Raw genomic sequence first — 25566 nt, 5'->3', positions numbered from 1 at the left:
TTGCTGCATCTTTATCAATCCACAGTTTTGTAATGTAAAAGTATTTTAATCAAAAATTTTTGGCACCCTTTTACATGGGACATAGAAGAAACATTTTTAAGGACAAATTAGTAATTTTAATTCAGAATAAAAGTATGATTTTTAGTTTTAACTTCATTCGACCTGAACATTACAATATTGGCCTCAGATTCTTCTTTGGAAATTTATTTACAAATCCAACAATGATTTTTTTCTTGTTTATATCTTTCAAAAGAACTAGGCACTTGGGTTTACCTGTATAGCACATTCTCATCATTAAGTAGCAAGCACTATTACTGAAAATATCTTAATTATCTTTGTCTGGGGACACTTTTGATTACAAGGTACAGAAAAACAACCAGACTAGGCTCATATTGAGGGAATATTCCTGGATTATGTATCTGAAAAGTCCAGATATAAATTTGCTTTGGGACGCATTTGATTCCAAGGATCCAGATAATGTCATCAGGACCCAGTCTCTATCGCTTACCTTTTTTCCTTGCCATGACAGGAAGACTGTGTGGAATTCCAGATATGTATCCTCAGAGCTCTCAATTCAGTACAAAAAAGCACAACTCTTTATCACTTAAGCATAGGAATTGGGCATAACTAACTGAACTAGTTTTGTTTAACTTGGTCATATGCTCATTCATGAATTATGACCTGAGGTTAACAATACTCTTTCAGCCTGGCCAGGGTCACACAGGCCCACGCCCGAGCCCCACCCAAACCACATGGAAAAATAAGAGGTATGGTTCACCAAAGAAAATTCAAGGAGTTGTTAGCAGAAGAGGGGATAAGCAAAAGCTACAGATGTCCAATAGAGCATTGTATTCATCAACTCACTAACGTGACAGGAAAAAGAAACTCCTTTAAAGAAAAAAATGACAGTCTATTGTAATGATTAAGCCCAAAGGAAATACAAATATCTTACTCCAGATAGGCTTTGCTCTGTACAAATATATGCTCATTAAAAAAAAGCACTAAAAAATAATAGAATATTTTCAACTACACTGGCACAGAGGGTGTCTTGATATTGCCTTCCCTGGTTTCTAGTAAACCAGTAGCTTCTAAGGTAGTTTTAAACTTCACAGTTGAAGAATGTTACTAACCATTTTTAAGAAAAGAAACCAAAATTTCTAGCTACTCTGCTCTTCCCCTTGCTACAGCACCATTGTCATGGATGTCAGGAGTCAGAATATTTCAGAATATTTGAATTATTGGTCATAGCTCTTGAATTATCTGTCTAGCTTAAGCCAGACAGTATATATGGCCCTTAATTTTCTCAGCTGACAAATAAAAAATTCTTTTAATTCTATGATTCTGATCTTTTAGCTCTCTGATCTTGCTTATCTTCTACATCTGTGTTTTCATCTTTCAGTTCATGTTAATAGATATTTTCTATGGAGTCTGGAGAGGGGCAGGAGGAGATTAATTACATTGGGAGAACATGGACACTAGAGGTGGAGAAAAGCTTGGACAAAAATAAAAGGGGAAATGCAGGAAATGTTTGAGGAAAAATAATTAGACTGCTAGTGGCTAGGGAGACAGATTGCCTGGGAAGGCATAGAAAGTGACAAAGCAGAAAAGAGGAAAAGAGGACCATGATGTGTATAGGGCTCTTGAATGGAGAAATCTGAACTGTGTCATCTGTGTGGAAGAGAGCTATATTTTATTTTTTTAAGATTTTATTTATTTATTTATTTATTTATTTATTTATTTATTTGACAGAGAGAGACATAGCGAGAGAGGGAACACAAGCAAGGGGAGGGGGAGAGGGAGAAGCAGGCTCCCCGTGGAGCAGGGGGCCCGATGCAGGGCTCGATCCCAGGACCCTGAGATCACGACCTGAGCCGAAGGCAGACGCTTAATGACTGAGCCACCCAGGCGCCCTGAGAGAGCTATATTTTAGGAAGATAGTCTATAAAATGGATGCAATGGGGAAATGATATTAGGAGATTATAGTAATGGATTTTATAAAATGTTATCAGAACCTGAAGTATAGTGGTGATCAAAGGAATGACGGGGATGCATTTCACACATAAAATCAAAAACACTTGGTGACCTTTGATTTGGTGATAAAGAGAAAGAAAAAGTGGAAGGTGATTTCAAGTCTTTGAATTAACTAGTATTAGGGAGAATGGGAATAACACAAACTCCGCTAGAAATATAAGAGAAGGAGGAGGTTTAGAGGGTAGACAGGGAGCTTTGTTTGGAATGTTAAATCTTCTGCTCAATCTAATAGAATACTAGATCAAGTGTTGTGCCCAGCACAAAATGGAAATGTATTCATTTGAAGTTTTATCTCTAGTCCTAATCTCTACTAAATTCTTGATGTATATTTCTAAATATCTGTTGATCAGATAAACCTCACTGTCTACTAGTGCCTTCAAATTCAACATGTTGGATATTTCCCCAAACTTGCCCCCCTTCCTGAATTCCTTACATATAAATTAGTAGCACCATCATTCACCCACTCACCAAGTTGGAAAGCTAGGAATTGCCTTAACTTCTGCCTTCCCTCTCCACCACACCCAGTTTGTCACCATGCCCTGCCGAGTACATTTGTGAAAAGTCTTTGAAATTTTCTTACTCCTACTTACCTTAATCAGCACTGCCTACACCACTGTAATCTCTTGCCTAGACCTTTTGCAATAGACTCCTAACTTGTATTCATATTTCATGATGAACTAGGGTTATCTTACTAATACATAAATTTGAACATGTCTCTCTAAAACCGGTGACTCCCTATTTCCTGCAGCATAAATTCATTCACAGTCTGACCATATATGCTTATCATTTATTTCAATTTCCTATAAGTACAACACTGTACCAGCTGTGTAAGATTATATACCATTTCCCTAATAAACCATATACTTTAATATTTTCTTTCTTTCTCCCTCTCTTTCTCCCTCCCTTTCTTTCTTCCTTTCTTCTTTCTTTCTCTCTCTCTCTCTCTCTTTCTTTCTTTCTTTCTTTCTTTCTTTCATGCTGATCCTTCACTTTGTCTTTCTGGTGATCATTTACTCTCTGTAAGTCAGCTACCCAGCTCAAATATCTTCTGTACCCACATAGTTCTTCTACCTATATTGTTATATTTTATGTCTCTCACACTAGGCTGTCAGATGCTACTGGTGACTTTCAAGAGTAAAGGTTCATTGAAGTGCTACTAGGGGTAGGAACCCAAATGTTCTTTCTCTTTTAATGAGGGCATCAAAGAATATGAAGTAGAAGCAGTGAGTGTAAGCCAAGAGCTTGACAGGACACATGGAAAGAAATTGAACTAGATGAAGTAACAAATTTAAGTATTTTTAAATGTTTATGATATTTAACTGTGTTTAAAGGAATCATGAAGAGGGAGAAATCAGAAACTAAAAAAAGAGCAAGGACTCAGGAGAATGAGGTGGTTGGGAGGGGCTAGCTTTGGAAACAAACAGAACGATTATCTTTTTTCTACCTGGATGAATGGATGAAAATGCTAATCTATTAATAGGAGTGTTGAATTGAAGATGAAAATATAGCAAGAATTTGATAGCTTTAACCTATGAAAAAGGACCAACTACCAACTCTGGATTTTATAATCGTCAGGAAAGCCAGCTCAGGAAAGTCAGTTGTGAATTATTCAAGAATTTTTTGAGCTAATTGTTAAATCATTGGTAGCTTGAAATCTTCCATGTGGGAATATTCACACCACATAAATTGGCAAATGCTACAAATTGGGACCTTTTCCTTCCCTGAGTTCATTGGGTTTACTGGCACACCACTAGAATGCTTCAGGCTTCCATGAAGGCCAAGCCAAAATGCTTCCAGATATTAGTGAAGAGTAGGTTGACATTGGAGAACATGATTATATTTTGGACCTTGTCCCTTGTTTTGTGTTTCTCTCCAGGAAATCTCTACTGTGAAACAGAAAAGGTGGCTAGGGGTTGATCAAAGAGATGGAAATTAACAAAGTAGGCTTGGAGCACCTGGGTGGCTCAGTCGGTTAAGTGGCTGCCTTCAGCTCAGGTCATGATCCCAGGGTCCTGGGATTGAGGAGCCCCATGTCCTCCGGCTCCCTGCTCAGCCAGGAGTCTGCTTCTCCCTCTGCCCCCTCTTCACCCCACCTCATGCTCACTCCCGTTCTCTCTCTTTCTCTCAAATAAATAAGTAAAATCTTTAAAAACAACAACAACAACAAAGTAGGCTTTAGGATAATGAATTTAAAATACTGGAGAGAGAAACAAAAAGCCAACAGTGGTGTAGGGGAGGGGCAGAGGCAATTTAGTAGGGAAATAATGGACTTAATAAACATGGAGGAATTGTGATGGAAGAAGATTCTGGTTGGAATATAGAATATTTGTGAGTGTCATGAGGAATAAAAAAGTGTCAGGCAAGGGAGTTGTTTAGATCTCTGTAAAGAGTTCTAGGATGTGGTCATACTCACAAATGGAGGAGAAGGAAGTATATTATAAAGTGAAGGAAGGCAGTGAAGTATATATTCCAAAAATTTATTGGAACTCAGGACTTGAACTCACGCAGGGCTTGAACTCATGACCCTGAGATCAAGACTTGAGCTGAGATCAAGATTGGATGTTTAACCAACTAAGCCACACAGGTGCCCCTAAAAGATTTAAGGGGTGGTTAGATCATATTTTGAAGTTGGTGAAGAATGATGGTAGGCACTAGAGAGAGGTAGAAGAACATGGCCAGATGCTAAAGTTATAAGGAGATGAAAATTGGAGCCAACAGATAAGGTGGTGATTTGGAGGGAGCAAATGCACATGTTTAAAAGAAGGAGGAGAAGATGGATGGTAGATCATGAACTGAAAGGGGCCCAGGAGAGCAAAGTTGTATTCAATTACCGAGTTTAGTAAGTGTATACCGGCCATCAGGATCTCAGTGCTCCTAGTGGATGTAATCCTCATCATTAGTGATGCTGGGCAGGCTGGTAATGACCATCTGCAGGGCTGAATTTCCCGTAGGCAGACCAAGCAGGGGCCTCAGGGGCACGTGGTCTGTGCTTACGGCAAAGCATGGACACCAAACAACAAGGAGAGAATTTTCAAATAACTTAATATTAAATATTTTCCCCTCAAATTAAAGAATTATTCATTAAAGGAAAATTATAACTTCATTATACTTCCTTCTTCTTACTTTAAAGTTTCACATTATTTTTATGTTTAATTATATGGAAGGTGTTGAGGTAGAGAGGGGGTTTAGGGTAAAGACACTATCATCTTTTCACTATTCGAATGGTCCAATTCTGGCTGTCTGCCTCAAAGAAGGTAGTAGTTTGTTGGCTTTTTCCAGAATAAGGCAAAAATATCTGCTCTGGATATGCAGAATCTTCATACAAGTGAGCTAGTGAGCTTCTGTGAAAAAAAGAAAATATTTGGATTTAGCTCTCTTTATTAATAATCCACACTCAAGGGCCTAGTTTTAAATATCTGTTTCCTAGTTTTCATTTCTTAAATTATGATAGCGATGTTGTATTAATACTCTGCAATCTCTAAAAAAGAGTTGGGTTAAGAGCTTGATTTGAAGGGAAAGAATTTGTTAGCCATATCTGATTCCCACAAATTAGTAGTTTTTGGAGTCTTATATTAACAAAATCTTATACATTTATTATATTATTTTCTAGTAGCTAATTAGAAAAGAAAGGGGGAAAATATGAGGCCTGCAGATCAAGTATTGACCCATATCACATGAATGTACTAGCCTGAAACCTATCTTAAAAATAATAATAACACATCCCAGAATGCACATAAATTAGGAGTTGCATCTGTAATAGCTATTAATTTGAAAACTCTCATTTCTGGTTTTTAGCTGCACAAATATATATCTTTCTAATTACAGAATAAGTGTCGTTAGCATCAAGCAGTGAGTACAACTGCCCTAAAACAAGTATAACTTGAGGCTGTAATTCTGTCTAAATTCCTCTTGACCTAAATCCACTCTTTTTATAAATTCAAGATAATGTTGCATTTATTCATTTTTCTAGCACTCAGACAGACATAAATGCCTCTATTCTTTTTTTTTCTTTACCATCCTTTGTGATACATTGTAAAACTTGATAAAAGTCAGAAAATAGATTCATTTTAGGTAAGTCTCCATACTATCACATGAATCAAAATATATATTTCTTTGTCCTATTCATGTTCCAGATACCATACTCTTCAGCATCTCCTGGGAATTATGTAGTAAGTACATTTGGGATTGTTTGCTCATAAGATTTGATGTTATGTTTTATTTGGGCAATGAAATACTTGTCCAGATGTTAAGAAGAGCCCCTGTGTATTGGCCAAGAAGTGAACATCTGATACGTATTGAGTTTTTCGTCTGCCAACCTCACTACATATGTTGATGTTCATTAGTGAAACAGTTATCAGTCTGGCCAAAATTGCCCAGAGTACTGTGTTTTACTTTAGCATATGTTTCTGTAAACCAATACAATACACTCTGTCCAATCATGAAGAAAGCCATCCCCAGTTACACAATGATAAGCTTGAATTTGCAGTTCTCCAGGAGAATAGTCTACACCCCCTCCCTCACCCCACTCACCACACACAAAGTTGAGGAAGACATTAAACTTTTTCCTGATCACAAAGGGAATCAGAATAATGACTAGTAATTTGGGGGGAGGGGCTTTTGAGGGTTTTTTTATGCTTAGAAATTAGAAACACTTATTTTTCTTCTTATTATTATTTAGTATTATTTAGTACATGTTAAAATTTTCCACTAAGGCACACACACCTAAAGTCAAATTAGCAGATTTTACCTGACCTCTTGAACTTACAAATGACCTTTTAACCATCATTACATTATAATCCTTGCTACATCTCAAGGCCACCCTGGAAGATACATTGTTAGAATATTTAGGAGTAAATGCCTATCAGAAGAGCAAAGATAAAATGGTAAAAAGGAAAATCTTCCCTAAAGAAATTTCAGAGGTGGTGGCTAACTGGGGTAGGAAAAGAGGAGGGCTTAAGAAGATGAATGAGCATTTTACTCTCCGTAGAAATAATGTTTTATGAACATAGTAAAAAAAAAGCACACACTGTTTTGAACCTGTGAACTTAGTGCTCAGTGTCCTCTTAAGCTGTACAAACTAAGAAAGTCTAACTTTTTTCGCATTCCCTATGAAGCAAAAATGAAAGTAAGAACATGTGGGTAAAACCTATTTTTTTCTTAAATCCTTGAGAATAAGCCTAATATATGGTTTCATGAAATTATAGACTTTTATCTGAAACAAAATTTAAGTTGCTTATTAAATAGCAAATATATATATATAAAATTTGAAATAATTAGTGGGCTCTGTCTGCACATTCAGAATGAAGTACAAATTTATCCACTTAGTAATTTACCCAGATTAATTATGGTACATCTGAAAAATTCTAAAACCCTTTCCCTGAATTATCCATTTTGGTTATCTGAAATAACTGAATTAACCTTAGAATCACCTAATTTCCATTTCAGATTGATTAGTAACCCACAGCATTAGTCAGCATTGCCTCTCATTTCTAACTGACGTGATAGCAGAAGGTTCAATACTCTAGAAGTGTTATAGTTGATACCAATGGAGAAATACATCAGTGTATTTTTTTAAACATATGAGTATCTTTGAGTTTTTAGCTTCCTATAAAAAATCATGATACGAAACAGAAGAGAATTACAATAAACTAAATCACAAATATACATGAATGATGCTGTTTTATGGATTTGTAAAGGCCCCAATAAATGACTTCTCCTTAACCTCATTATACCTGATGTGATTAAGTCATGAATAATAAATCAGTGTTACCGGCTCATTGTTTTTGGAAACTTGTCAAAACAGTCTTAACACATTTAAGCTAAATTATATTTTGCATAATATTGAAATGACTGTGCATTCAAAGAAAATAAATTATGGAGAAAATATATTTCCTTTGTGATTTTCAAATTGGATTATTATAGATAAGTCTAACTCTTCTTCTGTTTTTCCTTATACTGTTTAATGAAGTGCCTTATTTTTACTGAAATTTTGTATAATTATTTAGGGTCCTCCAGGAGGTGGAGGGCCACCAGGAACACCCATCATGCCTAGTCCAGCAGGTATTGTAATCACACTAGTCACATGGGCATTTGATTATTAGAATAAATTACAAAATATAAAAATTGTTATGACGGAATGTTAGTAGTATTCATTATCTCATTGATGGTAACAGAAGTAGACTAGAGGTAGCAAGTAGGAAGAAACAGGGTTCTTAAATAACTATTGTCCAATTACTTTAAGCATGTAGAAAATTCCTGTTGTGTGGGTAACAGATATAATCAGGATAAAAATGGTGTTAATCTATATAAATTGCCCAATAATTTATCTGACAAAAAGATTGTTTGAGACTGTGAAAAAAAATCCAAATCTCAAAACTTAGAAAAATTCTGCATAAGTAAGTAACATTTGAAATACATGGATCCATTAGGTTTAATCAGACCCACCATTATTTACTAAGATGGGTATAGATATATTTACACGTCCATATGGATTTATTAGCTAATAGATTCACTATGTAGTGAAGGAAGTTTTTTTTTTCTTTTAATCTTGGTAAACTAAAATACCTCAATATTTCTATCATCATTTCATATGATGATTTTAAATAGCTTTATCCTTTCTTTTCGAGACTTTAATATAGACTATTAAATGTGTTGTTTCTTGAGGACTCTAATGGTGGGAGTTGACATTGGTTCAGCCCTCCTAGAAACAGCTCTGGCAACATGTATCAAGAGCCATGAAAAAGTTCATACCACTTACTCTATAATCCTTCTCTGAGAAATGATTAGTGATACAACCCAAGATTTATGTGGGGGGGTACTCATTTGTTATAATTAATAGTGAAATAGTAGATACAACCTTCAAACCTAATCCAATTTTAGTGACGTTAATAAATTAATTTTTTATGGAATATAATGTAGCCATTAAAATTATAACCAAAGAATTTAATGGAGAATAAATGTTCATGATTTAATACAATATGATCCCAATTATTATTTTAAAATATATATAACACAGAAATGTAGAAAGTAGAAAACAAAGAAATAGCTAGGACTTTATCAATGTTAACATCTGGGTAACGAAATAGATGGGAAACTTTTATGATTAGGAAAAATTTTTAATTATGTTGCACTGTTCAATTCATATGTTCTTAGCTGGTTTGTTGAAATCTAAGATGTTTGGAAGTTTGAAATTAAATATCATTAATCATACCAATAAATAGTAATTTTTAAGTTTTGAATCTTTTTCATTCTGAAAAAGTGTCAATTTGATAATTAACACAAAATTTTGCGTTGCTTCACTAACTCTTTGGAATATATCATAAATATTTCATGGGTTTCTCTCCTCAGAGCATCTTCACTGAAGTGAAACAGAATTCATTCAAGATAGAATTATGTGAATTGAACATATTGCCCACATTTGCATTCTTGTGTGGGGGAAGTTAAATGTTTAATTTATGAAGGTAGCATGTGATTAATAAACACCACTGTAATCTAGGGAAATTTTTTGGAGAAACTGCTAAACTTTGCAGGTGATAAGTAATCTCATTACATTCTATCTGTTCAAGCCAGAAATTGCCACCAGTATGTCTTCCTAGCCTTGTGCAATGAAGCCATTACCCTCCCCCCAAAAAATAGGTGGCCAGAAGATATACTTTATTATAAAGTTTCTCTGTATATAAAAAGAAGTCAGATATTTTCTAGAAAATGCCAACCTTATTCCTCTGAGTTTTTTAGATGAAATTATGTTTTTGATTGGTATTAAGAATAATAAACTTATTTTTCTTTCTACATATTTAAAGTATATAGCACATTTTTTTCCAAATTAATTACTAAAATTAGGTTAAAAAATTAGTAAGGCTAATAAAGATGAAAAACCATTTGAAGATTTCCTGTTTAAAGCAATCCAAGATTTTCTAAAAGATACAGTTTTATGGGATAAAGTGTTTTCCATTAGTTAAATCTCAGTTAGCAGATATTTGTTGTCTGTGGCACACAATATAAGACATGATATCTTTCCTTCTCTCAATGAACTTACTATAACCTTGTTGGAAGCAGGAGGGAAGAATAAGACAAAATATTAACTAGAATGCAAAGTGGAATTCAATGATGGGGGTGCATTCATGAATTTGGAAGTATCAGAAAACAAAATTTCATGTAAGAGGTAGGCCTGGAGTAATGAGTGGAATTTTAGTAGATGGAGACTGGACAGAAGATCCTTGGAGGAAGTAGAACAAAAATACGGAGATTTAAAAGGTTGATCATATGCGGGAAAGAACCAGCAGCCTGGGTTGACAGGAGTATAATGTACATAAGGATGTAAAAACAGTGAAGGCCACAAAAGTAGATTGGGACCTTACTTACTTACTTACTTACTTAGTATAAACAAATAGAGATCTGAGGTGGGCATTTCAGCTTTTTCAGCACTATGATATATTAATCTAGATGTGAAAAATAATATTTAGATTTGTGGATCACTTTACAAACAACTGATAAATGACATTAAACCTACTCTCTAAGTGGTACACACTAAAATAATAAACTTTTTAATGTCTACTAAGCAATTACAAAATAAAAGGAAAAGTAGTTGCCCAATTCTTATTCTATGTTTATTGCCATGAGAAAGCAAATTATTTTTATCTTCTGCCTTGAATCAGTACAAAATATTTGAAACACATTTTTTTTCAGAATAGAGAGGCCCAATACATTATATTTAAGAAAACTGTATAATTGTGGGAAAATAGAAAAACATTTCCTAAATGTAAAATATATGGCCTTTCACTCCAGGTAATATGTTATAAAAACACATGTACTCAGAGACTTAATTAGAATTAGCTAATAGATATGAAATGTAAATTTTTAAAAATATTATAAAATGTTACATATTTTTATATGGATATACACTATAGTTATTTTTACTATAATGAATCAAGAATAAAATGAATGAAAAAAAAACTTCATCAAAAGTTGTACTGGAAGAAGCTGGCTTTTACTTCAAGCAAGAGAAATTTTCATTCCAATTTTATAGTCTTGTCCTATATTCTTTCTTTTAGAATTAAGCAAAGATATTCCACCAGCTATTAATAATTATTAGATAAATAAACTTTTTAAATTGGTATATAAGAAGCCTAAGGAAATAATGAAAACTGAAAAGCTACTGAATCTGAATTTTAAGAGATTTTTTGTTATATTTATACATATAAATTCCACAGTGAAGTCTCAAAGTATCCATGTTTTTTTAAAAAAAGAAAAACTTTAATTTTTTAGATTTTTAAAGTAATGTTCCTTTTGACCTGAATTATTCAAGTGATTACTCCTAATATATTATGTAAATATTCCCATTTACAACCATAGAATGATAATTTCTTAGGTGGAAAACGACTTACAAGTATTTGTTTCTGAACATTAGTAATAACTATTTCAATTGCTGCAGCTATTAATATGTATATGTGTGCAGATCATCTTTGATTATTACTTTGTGTTGACTTGGGTGTAAATTATAAAGAAAGATATTAATTAAGTAATATTTTGTTTCAGATTCAACCAACTCTGGAGACAACATGTATACTTTAATGAATGCAGTACCTCCTGGACCTAACAGGCCTAATGTAAATATGAATTTTTAATAAATTTTGGAATGTATCTGAAGGCTCAAACTCTAAGTGCATTCCATTTCCTAGATACTATATAAGCTTTCTGTTTTATTATCTAGGAACTTATTAGATACCCCCAAAAAATCAAATCCTTTCTATATTCTGGGTTGAAAAAAACATAATACATAAAATGTATAACAAAAGATTTCATATCAATATAACTTAAATGTAAAACTGAACCTAATCAATTATAAAATGTTGGTGCATAGTTTTATCTCAAATCTTACATACTGAATAATACTATTTGAAAATGACAGGTAATATATAATCATTTATATTAACCTAATTTTTAGCATCACTAATTTTTTCATTGTGGTTGTTTATTTCTTTTATCCTGATAAACTTGAAATAAATTAGGAAGTTGGATATCCTTGTTTTTCTTTAGATTTTTGAAATCTGGAGTTTAAATATGGAAATGAGGCAGGTCTACATAAAGAATTTGGGTGTTCTTAATAAAGCATATGGTTGTGATTTTTCCATAAAAGCTTACAGAAAAATATTTATCTATAAAACCTACATATTAACAAAAAATACTTATAACGGTATATGTGTATATAACGGTATATACACATATATATCAATATAGGGTCGCGAAAATGAAATAAAAATCAGAAAACATAAAAGGAATTTTCCATAAGTATACCAAAAAACAGGATTGAAATAATTACTATAATTGAGTTTCCTAGCAGTGAAGACAACAAATCCATCCACTATTATGATACTTGAAATATGGACAGTCCCAATTAAAGTGTGTTGTAAATATAAAATACACGCTAGACTTTGAGGAGTTAGTATGAAAAAATAATGTAAAATATTTCATTAAAATTTTTATATGGACTACATGTTGAAATGATCATTTTGATAAGTAGGATAAATAAAATATATATTAAAATTAACTTAGCCTGTTTCTTTTTACTTTTTAAACATGGCTGCTAGTAAATCTGAATTTACTTATGTAAGTTTGCATTTGCGACTTGCATATTATTTCTGTTAAGCAGTACTGCTTCAGTTTGCACTCTTCTCTTTATATAATCAAATAAATTGGTTTTCAGGAAAAAAGAAACAATTTCCTATGAGTAATGTCTAAAAGGTGTTTCCACAGTGATCATAATGAACATTGAATATGATAATGAACAATGTTCATTTTAGAAATTCAGCAAAAATACAGAAAAGCTCTTCATAGTGCAATTTCATATCTTAGAACTTGATATTTGAAATGGAGGGAGTGAGAGAGGAAACCCAGAGCATATGGTACTGAAGACATTTCTGTGGGCAGCTAAGCTGATATCATCCAAGTATGTTCCATTCTGGTCCTCTAACTCGATACAAAGATAAGAGATCCAAGAAAAGTAGAAGCTGAACGTGTCATTTTTTCAAATGTCATTCATCTCTGCCAGAGGTAGTAAAAGCAAATGCCTGCTGAGGGCTAGGCCTGCAGTTTTATGCTTCAAGCATACAGACCAATAGTCTTCATGTCTTTGAAAACACTGTAGGGGCTAGATAAAAGGACCGAACCAAGTAAGTTCAGAGGGTCTTGGCCTTACCAGCACAGGTTTCTCAGCCCAGATCTAAACAGTGCTTTTGGGAAAAGCTGAATAAAACAGTTAAATTCAAAGTTAATTTCTTTAAGCTATCGCTTAAGGTATATACGTACATACAAATACACACACACACACACACATATTCTAGGTTGTTTATTGAAAATCAATCTGTATGCTTTAAGGCAACAAAATTTTAGGCATTATCCTGGGAAAATGTACAGGCATGTGGTTTGTATGATCCCAGTGATGGAAAGCCATCTTATTTCCAAACAAATAGAAATAGATAGATAGATAGATAGATGATAGATAGATAGATAGATGATATAGATTATAGATTATATACAATTACATGTTGTCTGCTGAGGGCAATTGTTTTTCTCCCAAAAGCCTGTATGACTAATAAACAGCACCGCCTCATCTACACACATAAATATGCACATACATACACACCACATTCAGTATTCTGTACCATATGACATGAAAGAAATGATTTTGGCATGGGAAATTTTAAGAGCAAGTGTTTTTTAATAGGCTATTTTAACTGTAAACACAAGATAATTATAGATAACTTGTCTTCAAAGGGGTTTAGATTTCCTCAGGAGTATTCCAGGGAGATAAGGAAAAGACTGAGTGGACAGGCCGTGGCCTCTCCACCTGCTCTACCACAGTATATCAGCTCACATCTCTTTTGTACTGGGCTTCCAACTGAAAATAAAATAATCCCACTACTTTAAAAAAATGTTAACTATAACTGCTATAGAAGGTCCAATTGTTCATTGAACTGACATGGTTGAGACTGCCAAGAATTAACTATATTGAGCTGTCCCCAAGGAGCCAAATGTACTTAACCTGCAAGATGAAATTATTTATTATGTCCATTTGAACAAGGATAGATTGTCTGCTAAGAAAAATGTTAATGTTGGCATAAGAATGTTGAATTACTCTTATTAACAAGCCAATACTTTTAGCAGCTTCTTAAGAATCATCTCTAGTTTATAATAGCAAAATCTGCCAAGAGCATAGGAAAGAATGCTTATCTTCTCATTTGCACTGGAATGTATATACTTTCTAGATATCTGAAGAAAAATTTGGATATGAATGAGGATTAGCCTCAAGTTCCCAGAATCTATAGAAGATGGTATGAAGGAAGTAGGGCGGTCTAGTTTGAGAATCCACACGGCTGAAAAAAACCTCCTTTACTTGAAAATGAAAATAGATTGTGGAAGTATATTCTTATGTTAAAGACAGATATTGTAACATTGAGATAAATAGTTGTTTTCAATGTGATCATAGTAATTTTCTTCATTTTTTAAATAGTTTCCAATGGGCCCCGGGTCAGATGGTCCCATGGGTGGATTAGGAGGAATGGAGTCACATCACATGAATGGCTCTTTAGGTAAGGACATTAAGTTTGATGTTTAGAAATCAAAACAAAACCTTAATTCTACATAGTGGATATTACAGTTTGCATAGTGCTTTTCGTATACAAGAATTTATTTTAAAATGCTTCAACTTTCACCTCAGACTGATACTTGACAGTATATCGGTTATGATGACTGGAGATCATTTGAAAATCAAAAGTGTAGAATTGTTCTCACCTAGCTCTTATTCACAAGTGCTTACTTTAACCCATCAAAATCTGGGTGTTTTATGATAAAAGGAGATACTGCTGCTCTGGGCACACAATCATGCATCCCTCACCTGGAGGACTACAGTATTTTCCCAACTGGTTTGTCTCTGAAGGTGTACAGACAGTCTCAGAGGAACTTATGTTCTCTGCAAGAATTTCTTAACTTTGTATTTTAATATTTGTCTCTTTTAAAAATAAAATCAGTGGGGCGCCTGGGTGGCTCAGTCGTTAAGCATCAGCCTTCGGCTCAGGTCATGATCCCGGGTTGTGGGATCAAGCCCCGCATCGGGCTCCCTGCTCACCGGGAAACCTGCTTCTCCCTCTCCCACTCCCCCTGCTTGTGTTCCTGCTCTCGCTGTCTCTCTCTCTGTCAAATAAATAAATAAAATCTTTATAAAAAAATAAAAAATAAATAAAAATAAAATTAGTTATCATATTCTGAATAATCTGAAGGATTCTCTTAAGAGAGAACAGTGGCACATACTCTGCATTCGTGATAAAGCTGATTTCTAGTACTGTGACTAATGGTTGGACACATACTTCATAAATTATGCCTTCTTGCCAAATGAAGCCAAATATCTTCAATGCGAACAAAACATTTCACAACAGTGAGAAATAGAGGGGCGCCTGGGTGGCTCAGTCGTTAAAGCAGCTGCCTTCGGCTCAGGTCATGATCCCAGGGTCCTGGGATTGAGCCCCGCATTGGGCTCCCTGCTCAGGGGGAAGCCTGCTTCCCCTCTCCCACTCCCCCTGCTTGTGTTCCCTCTCTTGCTGTGTCTCTCTCTGTCAAATAAATAAATAAAATCTTTAAAAAAAAAATAGAGATGAGTGGCACACAACTGACTAGGTCACACAGTACACTGTGTATATGGGCAGGCCGAATGCAAAACCAAACCAAAACCAAAAAACAACCACATTTATTTTATGTTTACATATATTTAAGTAATATTATCATAAGCTAAAAATTGACAATGGGGATAGAGGCTTATGATAATTTTTTTCTTTTGAAAAAGGACCACCTTTTACTTAGGTTGGAGTAACTATGCCTGTGAGTAACTTAGGTTATATACAGATTTCACGACTCCACCCAGATGCCATCCTCTGATACTGTGAAAAGCTATGTAACTTCAATAATCAAGAAATTATTTGCAACACATTGATAGACTTTTGAGCATTTAAGGTCCACATTTATTTTACATACATATATATTTTGCCTAGATTTCAAAGTCTTAATTTGCACTCTCCAATTATGGTAGCCACATGGCATGTGTGACTAATTTTAAGTTAAAATTAAATAAAATGTAAAGTTTACTTTCTCAGTTGCGCTGCCACATATCAAACATAAATGGCCACACGTAGCTACTGGCTACCCTAATGGACAGCACAGAGAAACATCAACATCACACAAAGCTCTTCTGGGCAGCACTATTCTAGAACTTTATTTTTTCATTTATTGCAATATAACTCACTTTCTAATCTTTCAGTTTGTAAAATTTTCAAAAAAGATGACATTTGGTCATAGTTAGAAGATTTCAAGTTATATTATTCCCTAGAATAGAATTTACAGAAGAGTTTCACATAGGCTTGGCAGTGGCTTATTACTTTTATAATAAATATTATTGTACATATTATACATATGTAATTACATATATACATTCAATATTTAATAATTATGTCTTGTCTGTAAGCACTAACTTTATTTGTGATTGTAACTGAGTATTTTTCTATTAAAATAGTATGTAATATTTTTATACCAAGAAAATTAATTGTTAAAATAGTTAAAAATAAAGCTAATATTGTGGCAAAGGTCTGATCATTGTTCCTTGTTATCTAATGTCTGATTCCATTTCTTAAGTAAGAAATCAGTATTGATTGTTCACTTCTCCCAAGAATCAGCATAAAATTATAGTATTATTTTGAATAATTTTGAATAATACTGTAATTTGTGAATCAACAAAATTTCAGTATGTTTTGAAGACTTTCTTACTTTTGATGGATTGCCATGAATATTGATTGCTGTCAAATTTTTAATATTATTATAAATCCTTTGCTTTGGTTATTATAGTAAAATTTTGCTCAAAATACTTTAAGATATTGTTGCAGATGTCCATTTTATACTTTATCAGATTTAGACATATCATTTCAGAAAATATATTTCTCTCTCTCTCTTGCTCTCTATATACATACACATGTGGACATACATTTTAAAAATCTGAATTGAATAGGATTTATGAGTGATCTCTCTAATATTTCATTTTCAGGAATTTAGGATAACAATAGTTTTCTTCATTCTGCCATTACAAAAATAAACAAAAAATGATGATTGGGAGCTAGAGGTACAACTCATCCTTGCATTTGCCATCAGATGATACTTATTTACCATACAGTATAAGAGAAAAGGAATTTTTTAAGATTAAAAAATTCAGGAGCTATATACTAGAAAATACAAAGAGTGTACTGTATTTATTTATATTAGAGGAATACTTCATTTATATATGAAATCATTATCTAATAAAGATTTTCTTTTCCTGTTTTGTTTCAGGCTCAGGAGATATGGACAGTATTTCCAAGGTGAGTATTATATATTCTCTGTGTTGTTTTTTATTCATGGGGCTCTTATTAAAATTATTAGAATAACCTTGTGAATTTTGTTCTTGAACAAGCTTTGAAAGTAGAGGTCCAGACATAATTAAGTGGAAGTTAAAAATATCAATGCATATAATAGGAAAGGGTAAAATGAGTTTTTTAACATGGTAAGATTCATTTACAGGACATACTATATACATGATCAATTGATACCTACATAATAATTTAATTACTTTATGATGTCACTTATTTATAAAGCAGATTGACATAGTGTAGATAATCTTTTGAAAATGTAAAGAAGTCTAGAGCAAAATGAGAAGAGGTATATTTGAAAAAGTTGTTATATGTTATAAGGGCTTGCATTTATACATTTCATTTGTCTTTCAAACCTTTATTAGGAAATGCTGATGTCCTCAATCATTATTCTAGTTCCCCAAAATAGGAAAGGAAAGTAATTAGAAGAAAATTATATTAATACAAGTAGGAAAGAGAGCCTTCCAATAGCATGTGTCTGTGTTTTTCCTCCTTCAATAGTTTGAGTATTTTTAAAATTAATACTTTGCTAAGATGCTTTATATTTTTTTCAGAATACCTAACTACTGTTTAGGTCATGATGAATTTAAAATAGTTCTCTGTGAGTCAAAAATATATTTAGAATGGCTGATAAGAACTAATTATTAACTACCATTAGAATGACTCTCTTAGAAGTCTGCTTTATATCAATAAATACTGAAATTCATTAAAGGGTAACTTCATTTTTAATCCTACTTCTAATTATATTCATGTATAATAATGTAAAATTCCTGGTGCCAAGGAAAATAGAGTAAGATTGATTGAGCTACAAAACCTTTTAAATTAAGACTTCAAGCTGAGAGAGAGGGAGTTGAACTGGCATTCTGACATATCTACAGTGCCTGGCTGCTTGGCCTCACAAGTGCTACAGTGGACAAATCAGGAAGGTCTTTTTCTTTTCTTAAAATAGATAAATATTTATAATGAGCACTAGCTGTGAAAATAGGTAAAACCTGCAAAAGGCCTGTTTTGATAAAAAGATTCATTGTATAATTCCATTAGAGCCATCTCTCTGGGAAGCACCTTTACAAGTCAGATGACCATGATTTTATATGTTATCTTAGGTATCTAAGAATTGATATTAGGTGAATTGTGCTTTGTGGTCACCAATAAAATTTCTAATTTTGTATTTAAGGAGCATATTCTAGTCTCTAAGGATGATTATTACATGAAGATGGGATCATTCAGATTGCTTAACATCATCTTTCTAAAATTTCCACTAATGACCCATAACTTTGTACATCAGACAGATGTAAACAAAATTATATATGGGAAAATACTTTGGGTTTTTTTTTCAAGTTTTTATTTAAATTCCAGCTAGTTAATATATAGTGTAATATTAGTTTCAGGAATAGAATTTAGTGATTCATTACTTACATATAACACCCATGGCTCATCGCAAGTGCCCTCCTTAATACCCATCACTCATTTAGCCCATCCCCTCCCACCTATGGGAAGGTTCTTTGTAATTTATTCATAAAGCACTTTAAAATTTTTAAATAGATTCATAATGACAAATTAAATACGATCTTCTTATCTGTCCTCATATCAGATCTATTGTTATTCCTTCTGTGCTCATTTTCCCATTCCTATTTCCAGAGACAAGTTTTTCCATTACACTGTGCCCACTGCTGATAACATTCTCTTGCCTGGTGATGTATTGCTTATTCTTTAAGCATTAATTGACTACCTAATGTGTACTTTTGTGCCCTGGGTGTTAACTTGTGCACCATGGGGAGATATAAAAGACTTCTTTAAATACAAACATAATTTCTGTCCTAAGTGGTTAGGCAGGAGTTCCTTCACTCAGTAAACATTAATGCACCAAGGCATTATGCCAGGCTCTGAAAAGCCAAGGATAAACATGGTATGATCTCTGCCCTCAAGAAGCCCAGTATAACTGAGGAGACCAAAGACAAGAAGGAAATCTTTTACAAAGCCAAGTCCAAATATGTTTCAATTAGCATAAGAATTTTCCCCTGAAACATGTCATTTAACAATGTACTAGAAATGACTAGTTGTATCTGCCTTCAGATGAGGTCCTACGCAGCTCATTTCTGCACTGCCCCCTCTCCAGGTTCCTTGGTCCTGGGCTCCAACCAAGCTGCCTGGCTGAGGGTACCACTGGTGTGTCTTGCTTCTCCACTACACTGTGGTCATTTTGTCTCCAGTCAGCAGCAGCATGTATACCCTCTCCCCGTCTGCAGTTACTTCTCTCCCTCCCTCATTCCACTCATAGCCTAATTATTTCAGATTTTTACTCCATACTGTCCACATTATCACTAATTCCATTTTCCCCACCTTCTTCCTTTTCCAACACAAGACCAGCTATCCTAAGAAACTCTCCTCCCTTTTCTCTTGTTTCCTGGCTTCATTCCTTTTCATCCTGTTCTTTTTCTAGTCATTCTTATTTGTGAATCATAAGATAGTTGTGGCCATTTACTGCTTAACGGTTTTGTTCAAAATCCCTCTTAGGTCTCCAGCTAGTTCTCCAATTAAACCTGTATTTTATTAAGTGCCAGTATTGCATATTTTTTTAAAATGTCTTACTCCGTTTTTTTAATTTTTTAAAATTTTTTTCTTCTTTTTCTTGCTCCATTTTTAATGTTGTTTACTAGTACTCCTTCTATTCTTTTTCTACTCTTTTTATTGTAAGTATACTCTATTTTATTCTTTTTATATGTAAGGTAATAAACAGTACTGAAATGAGAATCAGAGAGCCTGGTTCTACTACCTACAAATTGGAGCAATATATTACTTAATTTCTCTTAGGCTTAGTTTCCTTAGCTGTAAAAGAGAGCTTGTAGTTCATTCCCTGCCTTCTTCACAAAACCTTGAGAGTGAAGCATGAGCATATGCTAGGAGCTCAGAAACACTATACAGATGCTAAATATCTTCCTCCTCATTAGTTAGACTGTCTTTTGTGGGCAAGGCTAGGAACTCACACTGTCACCTGCATTTTGATAGAACTTGTTTCAGTAGCAAAATGAGCTTGAAACTCCAAATGAAGAGTTTTAAAGTTATTTCTTGCTCAGTTGAGGATTATCTAGTAAAACTCATATGTATCTTTCTCAAAATGCAGAATTCATCTGTAATTTAGAAGTCCAAATGTGAAATTCTTTTCCTTCCTTTTGCAACTGAGAAGCCACCCATTTAATCAATGGAACAAAAATATTTTCCCTTGGAGTTGTTTTAGGAGTTGGGGGTGGAGAAGAGCATATGGTTTATTTTCTTAAAGGAAATCATCTAAATAAATTCTGCAGTTCACATTAACATACTTAACATTTATATTTTTGAGTTTGAAAAAAACCGTATCAAAGAAGGCCAGATCTGATCATTCATGCTTAATAAATTATCGAAGTCTTTTCAACCTGAAGCTTTCTGACTCAAGTACCTTAGTTCCAATTAAAGATCCCACACCCATCACAGTGCAGCTAATCGACCGTTCTCAGTGTGGCCTGGGTTCTAGCTTACTTGTATCCTCTGGGAGAAACATGACTGGCATTTTGTTTTTTTGGGCACTGGCAGAGTCAAAATAACACTCTGTAAAACTTGTTATTGGTAGCCTCTGAGAAATCAATTCAAAATCCACCTCAAGAGGGCTTCAAATAATGTCAATATTGTTTTATTCCAATTATGGGCAGAGTAAAAATTTCTGCAAATGTGTACTTTTTTAATAGCAGTTTGAAAAAGTTTGGAATAATTTCTGAGGGTGGGTGGAAGAAGGAACAATAATTTAACTAATTAAAAGATGATATGGAAAAATACTTGCAAGATAAAATCAGAGAGCAGAGGGTCTAAGAGAATTAAATGTGTTAGCCAGAGGAAACTCTGTGTGTGTGTGTGTATGAGTGTGAGTGTGTGTGCACGCACATGTGTATGCACACACAGATATGCTTATATGTAACATTCATGTATGCGGCCATAGCTTAAGGGAAAAGCATTCCAGTTTGAAGGAAGGGTAATTAACATAAGAAAATCCCTTGAAGATGGGACTGGTATAACACTAACTATACTTTCATAAGCTAAATTCTTAAGAGTATAAGTAGGAAATACAGTACACATTAACTGAAGTAAGAAATGTAACCAAAATGCCTAATGTAGCTAAAAGTGATCTTTACTTGGATTCTTTTGTACTCCCTATTCCCTAATTGTGTGCTCAAGCTATTGGAGCACCTTTTTGACTGATCTAAGCCCTTTTAGTGTAGCCTTGATCTAAGCCCTTTATTCTTGCCTTGATGATGAAATCTGCTAGAAACTCCACACACAAACATAGCTACAGCCAAATGTAACATACACACGGTTCATTGCCACCCACGCTCATAACCTGTTCTGGGCTGGTGTTTGGAACCACTGTCTTAGCTGTTCCTTAGACACCAGTACTAAGTATGTCTTTAGCCTGTATCTTCATCAGGTCACTCATCGATCATGGACAGCACAATTTCCAAAAGACTCCCCATTGAGAAACTTCTGCTTTCACATTTTGCAGAGTCCTGCCATTTGAAGATTTTCAAATATGCTCACTGAGCTGGATAAGAATAAAATTCAGAGACCTGATACTACCTGTTTTATATGTTGAATGTGTCCTTTTATCTTCCTATCCATGTTCTTATATATCTTCCTCTCACCCCCAAAGAAGTCTGTACTGCTGAGCCACCACGCCGTGAACAGATTGCATGGAAAACAGAAATAATAAAAGAGCTGTTTTAGAAGTATTTAAATAATAATGCAGTTTTACTTTCAAATTTTGAGTATTTTGAAATCCACATTTTGAGTCAGAAATTAGATTTGAAGTTAGCTACACTTTCAAAATTGTAAATTAAGAAATGATTCATGGAACAGTGCAAGCAGAGACCACAAGCACCCCAAATCCATCACAGATGTGCTGCCCATCTCAGGGCACGTTTGTTATACAGAAATGAGGAAGCTTCCAAGTGTATCCTTAAATACCCTCATATATATATTAGATATTATAGATAATAATATGTTAGATTATTCCAGTTTCTTCATTATGTGTAAAATGACAAACACTTCACCAAAAAGATTTTGGCTAAATATTACCACATTTTTATGAATTTAGTTTTCCTTTTGAACTAAATCAGCATTAGCATTCCTGTTTCCAAAGCACAGTTGATTATTTAATTAATAACTTTAATAATTAAGGAGCTATAAAATAATATACTTAGTTAAATTTTACTTAAAATTTTTTTTAAGGAAATGAAGTTATCCATGTTCATTTGAAAGTACAGTTCCTTTTCTGTGTACTTGGGAAACTAACATTTTCAGAGAAAAATTTATCCAAAAAAAGAATCCTCCTTATGTTATTAACTGTGGTTCTCCAGCCCAAGTGGTTCATTGGCAAATCGAGCTCCTGTGGACTTCAGAGGATCCTTGTTCTCAGATCTTCCCTATGGGGTGCACAGCAGGACAAGATATAAGCTGTATTTCCACCTGTCTCTGCTTTACAGTTTCACCATATTCTAAAACAGCACATATTCTTCTGGGAATAACTCATTCATGAAACTTTAATTTTTATGACATAACTTTGTTTTAGTTAAGTCAAAATCTTCAGAGCATTTTTCTTTTAAAAATCTAGAACTTATTCAAAAAGAGAATATAAAATAGAAATGGCTCAGAAAAAAACCTAAAATCTTTCTTCCACTTGAAATAACAAATAAAAATTTTTAACCTTGAGGTTTATTTTTACAAGTCAATAAATTAGACCTGGAAAAAGTCCCTCAGTCACAATATCGTGTGAACATGCTTTGTATGGCAATGCCATTCTGTATTTCCTGTTGATGGGGAGTAGCAGATGACCTCCCACAGCTAAAATTTTACCGTAATAACAAGACTAGCAAATTTAAGTAGAATGTGAAGCCCAATATGCAGTAACTTAGTGTTTGATTACGTTGCTAATATCAGCCATTTTATCTTAAAGTTGCCAAGTAAATCAACCCTTAAACTAATGATAGGAAAAGATTCTAAAGCAATTTGCTTTGAGCCTTCTCTTCTTCTACAAGTGCATATTGAATTCTCAAGTCCGAAGGTAGTTCTCCTGTTCTTAACTATAGTTGTTAACCATCTTCCTTTTTTCCTATGGTTCATATTAAAAAAATAGTTGAAATAGTGTTACTATGTAAACAACATGTCGCATTAAGGGGAAATGTTTTGAAACAGTGACCTTTTGAAGTTTGATTAGTAAAACTACCAAGGCAGGTCATTGTCTCATCATGCCTGATCAGTAGGTAGGCTCTCTTCATCATGCCCCTGCTGGGAATGTTTTTTAAACTCTGTGCAGTTCTAGGAACTCTGTAAGCTGAGGGTGGGAAATTGAATAAATATTGATTCTGAGACTAAGAAAACAGTTGTGCTTGGTTATTTGGGGTTTTTTGTTTGTTTTTTAATTTCCATTTGGGAAAGCATTAGTACTTGTCAAGGTGTAAAGAATGAACTAGAATACACAGTAGAAGTCTAAGATTAGAATTATAAGTCTGCTTTGTCCTTAGAGATGCTGCTATAGATTCCATTTTTGAAACAGTACAATGCAAGAGGGAAATTAAAATCTTCAACAATGCCTTGTTTTTTAAATCTTGTTTACAGAATTCTCCCAATAATATGAGCCTGAGTAATCAACCGGGCACTCCAAGGGATGATGGCGAAATGGGGGGAAATTTCTTAAATCCTTTTCAGAGTGAGAGTGTAAGTATTCCCTTGCCTACATTGTTATATCCAAAATTTATTTCTTTTCTATTAGAATATATTCATAAAGCAGTTATTACGACTGTTTATCTAGAGCTCAATACGTTGATCTTCTAAAAGTTAGAAAATTAAGTGGAATTTCTTTGGAAATTTTTTTAAAAATTAACTTTTTCTTTTTTGCTCCTATTCTATGTACATAGTTACAAAAACAAAAATTGTAATACTAATTTTCTCATAGAGAAGATCCACTATAAAGGAACATACTGAAAACAGGTTGCATATTTGATAGTTTTTACAAGTTTTCACATTACTACAATGTGTTGACTCATGGCAAAACCAGGTCTGTTCTCAGCACTATCCTTAAGACTCAGAATCTTCTCCATAAAATGTCTGTACTTCATGCACTAGACCTTACTGGACTGAAGGCTGGTCTATTAACCTGTTATTTACTTTTAACCTGGGGTGGATAGCAGAATCAGTTTTTGAGTATGATTATGGTGTTAAGCAAAGGCATTATCTCTCCATATTTCCACAAAAGTAGACAGAAGTAAAAAGAGAAGCAATAAAATTCATTCGCTTATTTAACAATTACTGAGCACTTAACCACAGGCCAAAGCAATAGGTGACACACTGGAGAGACCAAAAAGACAATATGGTATCTTTTCTCAAGGAGTTATTACATAATACAGTGATTTTTTTAACCTAATATTTTACATTAGAAACACCTATAGACTTTTTTTTAAATACAATTGCCCAGAACTCTCCCTAGACCTAATGAATCAGAATTTCTAGCAGTGGGACTGATCATACCTGAAAATGAAAAAACTTTGTTAGTGATGTTCATGAACATGCTCTGCTAAGAATTACTGAATTCAGACATAACATAAAGGATTTCAAAATCCAAACTTATTTCATCTTCATTGGATCAGTGCTCCCACATACGGATTGCTATCATTAAAATCAGAGGTGGGGCGCCTGGGTGGCTCAGTCTTTAAGTGTCTGCCTTCAGCTCAGGTCATGATCCCAGGGTCCTGGGATCGAGCCCCACGTTGGGCTCCCTGCATCGGGCTCCCTGCTCAGCCAGAAGCCTGCTTCTCCCTCTTCCTCTCCCACTCCCCCTGCTTGTGTTCCCTCTCTCGCTGTGTCTCTCTCTGTCCAATAAATAAATAAAATCTTAAAAAAATAATAAAATCAGAGGAGAAAACTTCCCTCATTTTGCCTAACTCAACCTTTACCAGAGATGATACCATAAGAATTTGAAGCATGGCTAGTAACATATCTGCTTTTGCATGGAATGGCTGCTTCAAACCTAAGATTGCGTGTTCTGTGGATTCTTTCACTTCTAACAAGCATCAGC

The 25566-nt window shown here is 34.0% G+C and overlaps 1 protein-coding gene across 9 annotated transcripts in view; it reads left to right on the top strand.

Annotated features, from left to right (window-relative positions):
* The window catches only part of SSBP2 (single stranded DNA binding protein 2), a 284391-nt gene that overhangs the window by 251947 nt on the left and 6878 nt on the right, over nt 1-25566 (top strand). For 8 of the 9 annotated variants that reach the window (XM_028114524.2, XM_088023370.1, XM_028114523.2 and 5 more), the window contains 6 exons: nt 6165-6200; nt 8037-8091; nt 11566-11636; nt 14540-14618; nt 17395-17423; nt 24111-24209. In XM_028114524.2, coding sequence (XP_027970325.1) covers nt 6165-6200; nt 8037-8091; nt 11566-11636; nt 14540-14618; nt 17395-17423; nt 24111-24209 — 369 coding nt within the window. The remainder of the gene's footprint in view (nt 1-6164; nt 6201-8036; nt 8092-11565; nt 11637-14539; nt 14619-17394; nt 17424-24110; nt 24210-25566) is intronic. The other variant, XM_088023371.1, reaches the window with a different exon arrangement.

Source organism: Eumetopias jubatus, unplaced genomic scaffold, assembly GCF_037043125.1.
Source record: "Eumetopias jubatus isolate StellerSeaLion01/CBP00866 unplaced genomic scaffold, mEumJub1_p1.0 scaffold_5, whole genome shotgun sequence".
Taxonomy (NCBI): Eukaryota; Metazoa; Chordata; class Mammalia; order Carnivora; family Otariidae; genus Eumetopias; species Eumetopias jubatus.
The sequence above is the reverse complement of the archived record's forward strand: the minus strand, read 5'-3'. Positions and strand labels throughout refer to the sequence as shown.